A 13,030-nucleotide genomic window follows, 5' to 3' on the forward strand; every position below is an offset into this window, starting at 1 on the left:
TCCAAAAATTGGTTACTGATCCTGAAAGTGCTTCACGAGCTTTATCATAGGTTACAAAATAAACTGGATCTATCCGAAAATTTAATGTTTCCAGCTTCGCCCAGCTCAGCTCGTGAAGCACTTTCAGGATCAGTAACCAGTTTTTCGATATCTTGTATAGTTTAGAAATCATCAAGTGAGATCACTTACCGTTTCCACCCTGTATAGTTATAGAGTTGCCTTAAATGAAATAAAATAATAAAATAAATGAAATAAAACTCGTCAGCATTGTAATATGTATCATTACTTCCACAAATATTTGCGATTATTAATTAAAGACACTTAGGCTAGATACATTCAAACGACAATATTACAGAATCATTAATGAATACACTCGCATAACAATTGAAATGACTTACCGATTAAACAGTTTGCGTGTATGTACATGATTATTATAAAGTTAATTCATTATCTATCTATAAAAATCAGACAGTAATGCAAAGTTAATAAGTACGAATTGGTAATATTAATACCTACTTAGGTTTTCATTATACGAAAAAGTACTGATTATTTGTATTATAGAGTAAACCATAGAAGTGTGGTGTAAAAATAATGTTAGTCATTGATCTGAAGTCTGCTTAATATAATTAGTTTTATGTCTTTATTTCCTCCAATATAATTTTAATTAAAGTAATTATTTTTTATTTTATTTTACGATTTCAATCTTATCGAATTTATTTGTTAATTTTTTTTGTATTTAATAATAGCCTTTCTTGCCGTTGATATTAATTTGACTACAACCATAATCATATAGCTTTTATCTATGTAAGTATTTTAAATACATATACGTTTATTATCTACTAGGTACTTCTCAGGTAAGTACTGACCATGAGTCAATTAAATTGTGATGTTATTTAAAGAGCCTTTGTTTTTTACGTAGAGTTTTATTACCTGAAAGGTGGAGATGAAAGGTAATCTTTCACGCATAATTAAACATTCAAAGGCTCTACATTGCTTATGATGTTCTACACCGAATTGGTAGCAGGGCAAGTTTTGTTGTTATAATAATGGAAGAAAATAAAATGTTGAGTCAAAAGTTTTATTTAATCAATCTCATCGCCAGTACCGGGAGTTTAAACAATCGGTTGTACCACTAACAAAATTCTTGTAACGCTAACATGAGATGCGGTAGGGATTCGACGTCGTAAATGCTAATATACTTTTTCAGGTCTGCGTTGCGAATGTTGACTTGTGGTGGTCTGACGCCGGCCTCGGGCTCGAAGTGCTGCGTGGGGCGTTTGGCGTAGTGGTGCGACTGGTCGCTTGCGATTAGTCGCGAGGGGGTGCGCCCGGCTCGTCTACCGCCCAAGGCCGGTCCACAGCAGGCCCGGATCGTGGTGGTTCGCCCCGGGATAAGTCCCGTCCGCCTCCACGAACGATCTGCGGTTGTAAGATCTACGTACAACAATATTTTAGACTGAATTTTTGTACAGAATCTCTAGAAGTATGTGCCCAGCAGATCAATCTGCCAAGAGTTTCCTAAAATATTAATTTGAGCCTTAGGTCTTCATTTAAAGTTAGAAAAGTCAGAAAAGGTGTCATTTAGTAGCAGGTTGATGTGCTGGTGCTATAATTAGTATGTTAAGTTCATAAATGAGCAAGAAATTGAAAAAAGAAAATCAATAATCAGGCACAGAACCAATGAAAAATGACATTGCCTTTAAAGAAATCAACTAGGAATGCTATTCCTACATTAATAGCGTGGAGAGATAAGTCCAGTGTCATGACAGATCACTCGAGCCTACAGTCTAATTTTTTAGAAATCAGCAGAAATGTCATCAAATATGGCCAACTGACATAAAAATATTTCTAGTCTGTGAACTAGTGATGCGACAAAACCTCTCGTTAATCGCGAAGTGAAATGTTGTAGTACTTGCGTATCATCGCCGGGTGATCGTCAAAATACTAAAAATATGCAACAAAGTCGCAACATTGAAAATGTGAACTGATTATGAAATTTTCGAGAACAGGAAACAAACTCTGCACAGATGTAATCAAAAAGCACACTGGACAGTAAAACAATCAATGATATCCGTAAAGTTATTAAACTTCTGTTGCTTGCTGTTGCTTGCTGCGTGATTGGTGGATTTTGACATATCTGTCAATGTCATGTCAAAAATAACCAATCATGCAGCATTTGGACCTCGCGTCTACGTATTGCCATCTGGCGGATTTTTCAATCGCGAAAACCCTCATTGAAAGAAGTTTTTTATTTTCTTAAAAATAAACAATGGAACAATACGTAAGCATAATTGCATAAAAAAGTAAAATAATTTCGTTTAAATAAAACCGACTAAAAATTAAACTGACTCCGAAAAAGTAAACACTAAAAGTAGAAAAATAAATTTACGTTATCTCCAATATTGTCGAAGTTATCGCTGGAAAACTAAACAAAGTATCGTATATTTTTTATTTAAAATTAATCAGTAATCGGAATAAGTGAATACTTAAAATAATATCGATTAAATTTACAGATTATTGTCTATGACTCACAGGTTACGGCACTGATGTGTCAGAGACAAGTCATAGACAATATGGAGATAACACATGATTTTAAACGTCAAGTCAATTTGAGAATGTCACAAATTTTCATTGTCCACGTATTTTGCTAAAATAATTTGTTTCAAAGATTGATTTCAAACTCGTATAAACGTGAAAATAAAGTTGGTTTCATGGGCTTGTTAAATAGTGTGTATGATATTATGAACACGTAAGTGATTATGGTGTAATTGTGTATGAAAGTGTTTGTTTACATCTCTGCTGGATTCTAAAAAATCAAGGTATAACTTATTTGCATTAAAACGTTTTTATAGAGGCTAAGGCTTTTTATACATTGAATGTGATAAATAATATAATAACTTAAGTTAGACATGACCAAGACAATGTAATAAAATTATTATGTGCGTCAGTTTTCTTTTGTCTGTAAGTAAATCATGTTTAGATGGTGACACATTTAAAACTTTTTAATAGTTGTTTAGACAGTGTCTACACAAAGTCCAGCTTTTTGTTAAAATTACGTCATTGTATGACTAAAATAAATATGACAAATTGTTTGGTGTGCAATAAGGAAAGATAACGATTAGTTTATTGTCTTTGACAAGCGACGCCGTAACGAAATCAAGTGTGAAAATACAAAACCGCTAATTTAATGTATTTTTTATGTATTTTAGAATTTAGATAAAATAAATAGAAATAATATCGTCAAAGATCTCAAGTTTCTAGTTATTTGAAAAAAATATTGAAATAAATCTTAGATAAATCACACGATTTGTTTGTTAAAAATCTTGGTAGTTAGATAAGTTTGAGAAAAATATAATAGATATTTTTGGAGTTTCACGTACTTATCACAAAATTGCCTAGTTTCCACAGTTTAGTAAACAAACTTTGCTGATAAATGTGTGTTGGTGTATTCAAAGTTTTTAACAATACGTTTACACGTGCGTCAGAGACAATTTTAGATACGAGATATTTTTTAGAATATTAACTAAACTTTCATGTAGGTATTTAAGAGTCAAGCGAGTAATTCCGTCCAATACTTACAATGATGACCTTTTGCAAGTTTTTATTTCTTTAACAATTGAAAATAATTAGGTATGTCTGAAATTTCAATAAGCTAGACTACAAAAGAAGACTTAAAATAAAGTCACTAGAATTCTAGACAGCAAATCTTACTAAGATTACGATTATACAAAGCTTAGTACGAGGGGCACTGTAATTTTTGCAATATAGATTACTAATATTCTTCATAAAAAACACAAGCAGGAACGCAAAGAAAAACAGTGCACAATGAAAATCGTGATCGTCTTCAATATTTTCTACACTATAGCAAATAGGTACATTTGTCTAGACACACAGGTCACAGGAAGACAAGTGGACCATCATGACCTTCAAATAATCCTGAAGACAATACCCTCGCATGATTGGAAAACTCCGTGACAGGGGACGAAGTGAGGACCGAGGTAGAAGAGGAAGCTCCCTTTTTAACACCTACTTAAACGGGTACTGGTATTTAATTTGACAACGACAAGTAAATTGTTTTTGAAATGGATCTGTTGGGAAAATAACGCCAATTTTGTACTTTAGCAGCCACTTACGGAAACAGTTAATTTTAAAAGTAAACAACACAGAGGCAATATAATTAAAATGAGTGTGTATGGATCTAAATTGCTAAATGGTATTGGATCTGAGATTTTAGGATAAACCAATAATAACTTATAAATATTCGTTTGAAAACAAATTTAGGTATTTTCGTGTTTCGAAGGAAAATGTTAAGTTCTCCGACACCAGAGTTTTGACAGTTATTACAAATATTCATACATAGTGTGTAAATAGAGAAGTAGATGGGGCAAGATAGCTCAAGAAGCATGAACAAATGAAAAAAGGTTGAAGGAGTTTAGGGGACCTGCTCCGTAAAATAGTTTGGAATTATCAACCTTATAGCAAGTATGAGAATGCATTTTTTTGCAGAGCAGTTCCCCAAATAAAGAGTTAGTATATGCCCACCTAATGTTGCCAGTGGGCCTCAGTGGTCGCAGTGCGTGCAGGCGCCTCATCCCGGTGCCGCCACCGCCGCCACCTGAACAAAACCACCATTGTAAATGAGAGAAACTACCTAACCAAAGAGTGACCAGAGAAAAGTGGGGAAAAATATGGAAGTATTTTTAATTTACAGAAAAAAGCTACGTCGCAAATAAAAAAAGATAGGGATTAAACCTGGCCGCCTATTTTTAAAGAAAAAGAAAGCTACCTATGCTACAAATAAAAAAAAAGAAAGAAACGAAATAGAATTTGATTATGGAGTTTGGACTATTAGTTACCTCTGTTGACTCAGTCTAGTACCTAGTCTAAATATTTGTCTAGTTACCAAGTAGTCACTCTGAAAAATCTCTTAGGATTTCGCTTATAGCATACCAGTATAGTATTTATTTCCTTTACTGCTTAAGTAAAATGTCACAAAGGAAGATACAAATAAATTGATTACCTAAAGCATATTCGAAAGATTGGTTAGCGAATAAAAATGCAAATGGCATTATGACAATTCTATTAAAAACCGCTTATGTGTTCTGCCAGCTGCATGCGTTCGTCATAAGAATACGTTAATGTAACGGACCAGTAGTATTGATTTCCTTAGCTAAGAATAATTTGCAATCGAACATAATTCATTATTTATTCTTAGACAATATCGACCCCTACCTAAGAATACATAGTTAGTTATTTCTTATTTATTTCCAACTTGTTAACTTCTTTCAATAAAAGGTTCGCTGTTTAATAAGTTTAGATTGAAACTCTGCTATTAATTAATTATGTAGGAAATTGTCTATTTATTGCTAAAATTAAATGGTGTTGTTTTCAATTTATTTATTTTTGTGATTTGTATTTTTCATTGCATGAGAAAAAGGGTCGGTTAGAAAATCTTCTATAACAAAAGTACCTGAACTAACTAACAAAACCCTGGAAAATCTACGCATTTTTATTTATTTTACATTTATTACAAATAAAAAGGTTGAATTAATTTAGTTCATTTCCTTTTCTTTGCAGTCCTGTGTAGATGAGTTAGCTAAAATATTTTTTGACTCTCTTAATAAAATATTGCAAGCAAAAATGAGGCGGACTACTGCAAAATTTACCGTTTTTAAAACAAAACATTATCATAAACTGATTTTCAAAAAGTTCAATTTATTCAACCTTTGCATATCGTATGACGTGGGGATCATTTCAATATTTGTAAGTGCTAAAAGTTATAGGTCGTGTTGACACAAATGTGTATTTTACGGTTACGATCCGAGGCGTGTACCTGCATTAATCGATATTGCCAGGACATAAACGTAAAATTGGTGGAATTTGAACATGAATACTCTATTGTATACCAATCTGTATATCAGACACTAGATAGAGTTAGTAACAAACATCGTAAGTACCTAATAATGATAAATAAAAAACCGACTCCAAAAAACCTTCACTAAAAAGTAGAAAAATAATTACTAATTACCTACTTATTTATTAGGACGAATTATTAATATTTATGTAGGTATACCATGATTGATACTTCTGGAGTCGGTGCCAAGATTATGAAACATGTAAAGTTTGCCTGCACCGGTTTCGGTTTTATTTTTTTTTATAAAATTTTACTTATTTCTTGCTTTTTAGTTAACTAATTATTACCTTGATGTTACCACTGAAGGTAGGCAGTACATTGAGACCATATTCTTCATGTCTAGTGTAAAATAATATTCCCTACAAAATACAGGTTACCATATAGGAAACCTAAAAAGACCTTAAACCGTCAGCCCACCTTAAAAACATGAAAGAATACAACTGTTGGTCTATTTGTACTTATAATATTTAAAGAATTATCCTACAACTCCTAAGCATTAAGGAGTTGTACCTACCATGACCAGTTTTTCTTCAAATTCGCATGAGACCACCCTTTTGATAATACCTATTCAACAAAAAAATAATCGTTCAAATTGGTTTATAATCGGCGGAGATATTGCGTATAAAAAAGTTCCCTTGAGGTATTACCTATACGCCGAAAAAAGATTTGTTCAAATCGGTTCATAGGTAATTGGCGAAGTTATCGCGTAACAAACATAGAAAAAAAAACATACGGGTCGAATTGAGAACCTCCTCCTTTTTTTTAAGTCGGTTGAAAAGAAGATGCTTTAAAAATGGGCTCGGTGTAGCAATATAGGTAATAGTTGCTATTGTCCGCCCGTAGAACTAATTCTAATATTCGCCCATAGCAGGATTCAAACCCGCTATCTTAGCTGGCATGTACTATGTATTTTCAGCTGAAATTGGAAGGCACGCACGTACGCACGGAACCTAACGAGTGTGGATTACATTATTTGCAGTTGTTTTGTGTTTATTTAAGTATATGGCATAGCACGTTTTTACCCACTCAACTAAATATAAGAATGCAACGCGTAACTTTGAAAGATATTTTTAAATATCATTATAAGGGTCACAAGGTGTTAACACCCACGCGCGTTTAAAAAGGATGACTCATGTACGTGGGCGGGATAGAAATTAAAATTAGATAACGCAAAGCACAGACACAGCGTTTTCTTTAAATCTGGAAGGACAAAGGCAATTTCTTTAATTATCCTTTATTCATAAAATTGTATAAAGCCTATAAAGGCTTAAATAAATCTGGAACATGTCCAATGACAAAGAGGACTGCTGAATGCTAATAGGTACGTGTTACTCCTAAGGCCCAATATTCGTTCCTTTCAGTGCACCTCCTGATGATTAAGGATTTAGAGAAGCCAGCTTTCTGACTCGGAACTTTACGGATTTAATCAGAAGTTCAAAGAAACCACAATTGACTTATTTGCGTTTGCAAAGCGGGAGACAGACACTTCCGTAGATGTTATCAGTCAGTACTCCGACACCAGACCAATCCGCTAAAGGTCAGACTCTAGAGGAAAACTCGACATGGACTGCGTCATCCATATTCACCGTTCCACATGTCATACAAGTATCCTGGAAGTGATTGATGCTGTTAGTATGGACGTGAGTTACCGTCGGATGACCTTAATCGGCCGTAATTGACATTCTCACTTCGTAGAGTTCAATGATAACCGTAAGGTCACTAACACCTCCCGTCACAACTGCGTCTAACACTTGACAGCTCCAACAAAATTGCTCGATAAAATATAATATTAAAGTAAACAACCTCTTAACTCTTTGATATCCTTCCTAAGGCTGATTCTGACATTGTTTTAATTACAAAAAATAATTAAGTTAGCATTTGCCCACGTTACTGCGTTAATTGCGTTTAAATAGCGTTTAACGTTATTTTGTGCGAACCCTTCGTCAATGACCCTTGGCTTCTTGAAAAGAAATCAGCGTAACGTAAAAGACGTAAAATTTTTGTCGCCTTCCATTCATCGTCCATGGCAAAAATAAATTAAATCGTGAATAAGGAAGCTTAATTCCTGTAGTATTTTTTTAGGTTCTCAATTTTAAATTAAATGTAATTTGGTCAAAGTAAAGACAAAATGGCTGGTTTTTTCGCGAAACTGATTTGCACTCTGTGAACTACTGGCTCAAGGAAAATTCTTTAACTTCCGTGATACAAAGTCAACAGTCATTTCTGGGTTGTTTAAATACGCAAGTTTTCCGGTGGCGATTTGAGATAAAAATTAACCTTTCCTAGATGTACAAATACGAAATGTTTATGCCGCAAACAGATTGTGTTGAATTTTAATGTAGAGATAGCTCATTATTTAATCTTTGTGTCTCTTTACCAGGGACAAATGCAGGATTTGGCTTGCACTCCCAATTCAAAAAGGTTATTTTTAGTACCTATTGTATGTTCCCTTACAACTTTAGGTAGGTATTGTTTTGTAAAACTTACAGCTAAAGTTTTAATAAGTTGCACTAACTGTAATTAAAGGGAACTAGTGTTTTTAAGGCAACTTTTTAAAATTATTTTTATCATTTATTTTGTTTATTATTGCATTTATGTGCTAAAATTCAGTTGCAAAAAGTGAGTGAACAAAATTAGGTTAGGTATTTTATTTTATTATACCTACTCTTGACTAACAAACAAAAGATTTACAAACGTATTATGGTTTTCACGACATGGGGCAGCAGAGGTTTGTAAGCAAGTTAAATTAGTATCGTCCACAGGCTAGAGAGTCCCATAGGACATGTGGAGCTGTCCTACATACAAGTTACGGTTGCCTTGGCGTAGTTGTAACATCTCAGTGTGAATTTATTTTACTACTGTAGAGGCTTTTCAATCCGTAACTATTGTATGAAAAGTATAATCATCATAAATTACGTTTACGTTTCACACATTACGGAGTAAGTTATTCTTCGTTATCAATAGTTTTCTCATTCAAAAAAATGTTAGATGAAATCTACTGTGAACTAATTATAGGTTCCTATCGCAAACAAATGCTAGGGTAATCACATTTTGACAGCTAAGGTCTTAAGCAAAGGACTAGATTTTAATTACTTATTTTCTTTGATCAAAATCAAATTAGAACGAATTGATGAAAATGTCAATTTAAAAAAAAAAGGTTATATAAAAAGCATTTAGTCCATTGTAAAATATTCTTAAAGATGCTTAGAGTGAAATGAATAGCATTTAAACAATAAACCATCCTGTGTTTTGCCAAAGTAATTGTATAAAGTTTCAAACTTTTTGTGACCTTTGAAGTGCTTTATGAGAATCCTTATTCTTTTGTATTTTTATTTTTTGAATTGTTAAGTCCCTAGTCCCTACATATGAATGAAAGTGATTTGCCTTCTAGAATCGGTTCTTTTGTTTCAGTTATAGGCTTTCCTTAATGTTCCCACTTCGGAAAATTGTTCTTTGCCAAAATATAAATCAATTTTGCTCTTATGACACGTGTTGTCGCTTTTTTTTAAATTTATTTAATTCAACAGGGGAGACCGAGGTGAATAGGGATGTTTCCTGGGTAAAAAAGCAAGCGTTTTAATTAGTCCGTCAGTTAGCTTATCAAAAACTACTCGACACCTATTTTTCACTTTTTAAAACTAATGAGAATGTAAAGAGATAAAGCGTACCAAAGTTCTAAAGGAAAGGCCCGTGACGTCAGTGAGTGCGTAAAAGTGCAGCACTTTGTGACGTCGCGCGGAACTTCAACGCACTATAACTTCGTAATTATTTGTTTGATTGACAATTAAAAATATACGCGTGCAATAGTTTTTTATACTAAAATTGACGTACTAAAAAATTTTTTTAGGAAACTAGCCTATTGTAACAGAGGAGAGTTGTGACACTGTCGATTTTTTTAAACCTCTTAACTACCAATGAACTCGCAAAAGCGTGCATTTGTTAGCTCGAAACTCAAAACTAGAAAAAACCGCACTGTTACGAGCTTCATAATAGCACATAGTAGTCAATTAGTTCAAAAAAATCGACAATGTCACAACTCTCCTTTGTTACAACTCACTTCGGTATCCCTTACAAGATTAGTATTCGTTATTTTACGGTAAATACTCTCGAAAAAAAAATCAGCTATTGACATCGGGTGTGCTATACTTTTTGGTAAATTCATTTTCAGTCACGTGAGTACTTATTACGAGTGTGCAATGTGTACACGTAAAGTCACATGAGTTTTTCACATCTACACAATTTATGTAGGTATCGTACGATTCTAATGCCCGTTTTCACCATCAATCCCTAATTTTTAAGTGATCTCTATGGTAACACTTAATAGGAATTTTGTTTTCATAGGGGTTACTTAAAAATTAGTAAAAATGTGCATAATTGTTTTGGGAGAAAATGCCACATATGGCATTAGGTTCGACTTTTGTAGAAATATATTTTGAATACTTAAATAATGCCAGAGCGCATATATTAAAATCCTATTATGTACTGTTAACTTACCGGAGGAAGGAGCATGTACAACATTAGGCGGGTCTTGAAACAGGTTGGACCTCTGCTGGGGAGACAGTGAAGCCAGCGCCTCTAAGTTGTCGCGCAGGGAGTCGAAGAAAGAGCCCACGTCGTTGAGAACCCCTGCACAAGACAAGTTTTACTGTTAATAGGTATCTAGAAGAAACGTACTTATATAAGATTAGGCTGGGTTGCACCATCTTACTTTAACAAACATCAGGCTCTTAAACTCTATACAAAAAACACCGGTTATGGTTAAAGACACGGTTAAAATAAGGTGGTAAAACTCAGCTTACTAGTTTTTCAAGATATCTAAATGTTTAAGCACTTTTCACACTGGATGCGTCCTGCGGTCTGCCTGCGGTCACGTCAAATTAACGCAGCCCGTCACTTATCAGTTTGTGCTCGCACTGTCATAGATAGCATCAATACAAAATGTATAGAGACCGACAATGTTGTTCTTTGATATGGGCTACGTTCACTTTAACCTGACCGTAGACCGCAACCAATTTGGCTAATCCTTTACTGGCAGATGAAATGTAGGACTAGCTATGAAATTGCCAAGAGTAATTTTAACGTTTTTTTACCTACTTACCTGTGTCACATCTCATAATGTATCAAAGAAAAGGTGAAAATACGAGTGTCACAGAATATGTCATTTGATCACTGATTAATTAATGGGAAAACTTATTACGATGAGAAAAACAAATATTAATCTATGCACGACTAAGTTTTGGCAGTGTGTTGTACAAATTAAATATTATAAAGACAACTTATTAATACAGACATGCAAAGTGCAAATTGCTCTAGTTACAAAAGCTATAGATAGATAAACGCGGTATCTAACTCGTGAATGGCATGTAGAGATTTCAAAATCAAAATCAAAATTATCTTTATTTGTTTAGACTAATTAAATTAGTTCTTGCAAATCGTCAAATGCTCTTAAGGAGCCTATACATGTCTCATTCTTTTTTTGCCCTACCAGCGCTTCGAGACAAACATTTGGCAAGTGCTGAGAAGAAGCGCCGCAACAAACTCAGTCACCACTGTCTACCGGTTTAAAAATATAAAAAAGTAGGAAGTTACAAACATTCAGAAGCAAGTTACTTACCACGCGCTCCCGTTGATAGAAGGTGGCCTTTAAGACGCCCATCTAGCACGAGACCGCGTGGCAGTTTTGAATATATTTCTTTAGTGCCGTGCTAATTTCTAGGTTAATTGTTACGTTTTGATACATATATTTTATGTCAGGTATATCTTTCCTTGACCAGTCCCCGAAGGCAGCGCCTGTTCACAGACATGACGTGTGAACCAGCCATCGCTTCACTCGACCATATTGTAGGGAATGTAGCGACCCGCCTCACACGCCACTACCCCAAAGACATTTTAGTGAGCATGACAAGTCCAAGATACCCTTCTGACTAAGTGCCAGATATAAAACTAATTAGTAGACAAGGTATGAAAACTCCAGACAGAAAAGCAAGGCACCATAATATAATAGAAAGAGATGGCAACTAATGTATCTATACAATTAATTAGGTACATTGTGAGAGCCTGAGAGACTTATTTCCAAGGTAATTTATCATTAAGGTAATCATTTGTAGTGTAATAAGCTTTTTTTAGTAAGTGTTCTTTAACTATACTTTTAAATTTATTAATGGGTAGTTTTTTATAGTCTTCAGGAACTTTGTTATAATAGTGAATACTCTGTCCCATAAAAGTACCATATACTTTTTGAAGTCTAAGATTAGGTATAGCTAATTTATTTTTGTTTCTCGTGTTAAAGTTGTGAACGTCGCTATTTTTCAAGTATTTATTTATATTTTGGTGAACAAATATAATACAATTTAAGATGTATTGTAAGGCGGCCGTGAGAATACCAATTTCTTTAAACTTCTCCCTGAGGGATGCTCTTGGTTTCAATTTATAAATGGACCTAATAGCTCTTTTTTGTAGGATGAATATAGTTTCAAAATCAGCTGCCTTTCCCCATAGCAAGATTCCATATGATAGCAGGCTATGAAAGTAACTAAAGTAAACTAAGCGAGCTGTTGGAATATCAGTTAGAGATCTTATTTTCTTAATTGCAAAAGCAGCTGAGCTAAGCCTACTTGCTAGAGCTGTTATATGGGGTCCCCACTGAAGTTTAGAGTCCAGTGTAAGTCATTTGAAATCAAAGTTACTTGTCCGACAAAGTGCACCACTCTAGCCTAGATTCTGAGACAATGCATTCACAACTACAAGTTAGTTGTGCCTTGAAGTAGGCTTCAATGTCCAAGGTTTTAATTTAAACTTCGTTGTACTGGTAAACTTTGGAATATTGTACCTATAACGCGCACGTCACTATTTCGCTGAAAAAAAGGGCTGTTCCTGAAATACTTTAACTAAAAATATTTACTATCTAAAGACGTCACGGAACTTCGTAACTTAGTTGGGCCCACTTTACCCAATGGTTAACTATAATCTTTTTAAAACTTATGAACGTTATTAGCCTGCTACTTACGAGTAGTTATATTTAGGATTTCTGTTACATAAATGAATGAATTTAAAGAGGATGTAACACATTAATATCCCAAAGTGATTGTTTCATATTTTTCTTAAATTCCGTTTATC

The 13,030-nt window shown here is 34.0% G+C and overlaps 1 protein-coding gene across 5 annotated transcripts in view; it reads right to left on the reverse strand.

Annotated features, from left to right (window-relative positions):
- Nucleotides 1–751: 751 nt before the first annotated feature.
- Nucleotides 752–13,030, reverse strand: part of LOC114355368 (uncharacterized) — a 29,011-nt gene continuing 16,732 nt past the window's right edge. For 2 of the 5 annotated variants that reach the window (XM_028308170.1, XM_028308172.1), the window contains exons 4-6: nt 10,409–10,540; nt 4,543–4,615; nt 1,249–1,434 (exon numbers count right to left, since the gene is read on the reverse strand). In XM_028308170.1, the coding sequence (XP_028163971.1) occupies nt 1,338–1,434; nt 4,543–4,615; nt 10,409–10,540 (302 nt within the window). In that variant the 3' untranslated portion in view covers nt 1,249–1,337. Of the gene's footprint in view, nt 1,435–4,542; nt 4,616–10,408; nt 10,541–13,030 lie in introns of all 5 variants that reach the window. The other 3 variants (XM_028308168.1, XM_028308169.1, XM_028308171.1) reach the window with 2 other exon arrangements.

Source organism: Ostrinia furnacalis, unplaced genomic scaffold (assembly GCF_004193835.3).
Source record: "Ostrinia furnacalis isolate ACB-3 unplaced genomic scaffold, ASM419383v2 OfSCF2395, whole genome shotgun sequence".
NCBI classification, from domain to species: domain Eukaryota; kingdom Metazoa; phylum Arthropoda; class Insecta; order Lepidoptera; family Crambidae; genus Ostrinia; species Ostrinia furnacalis.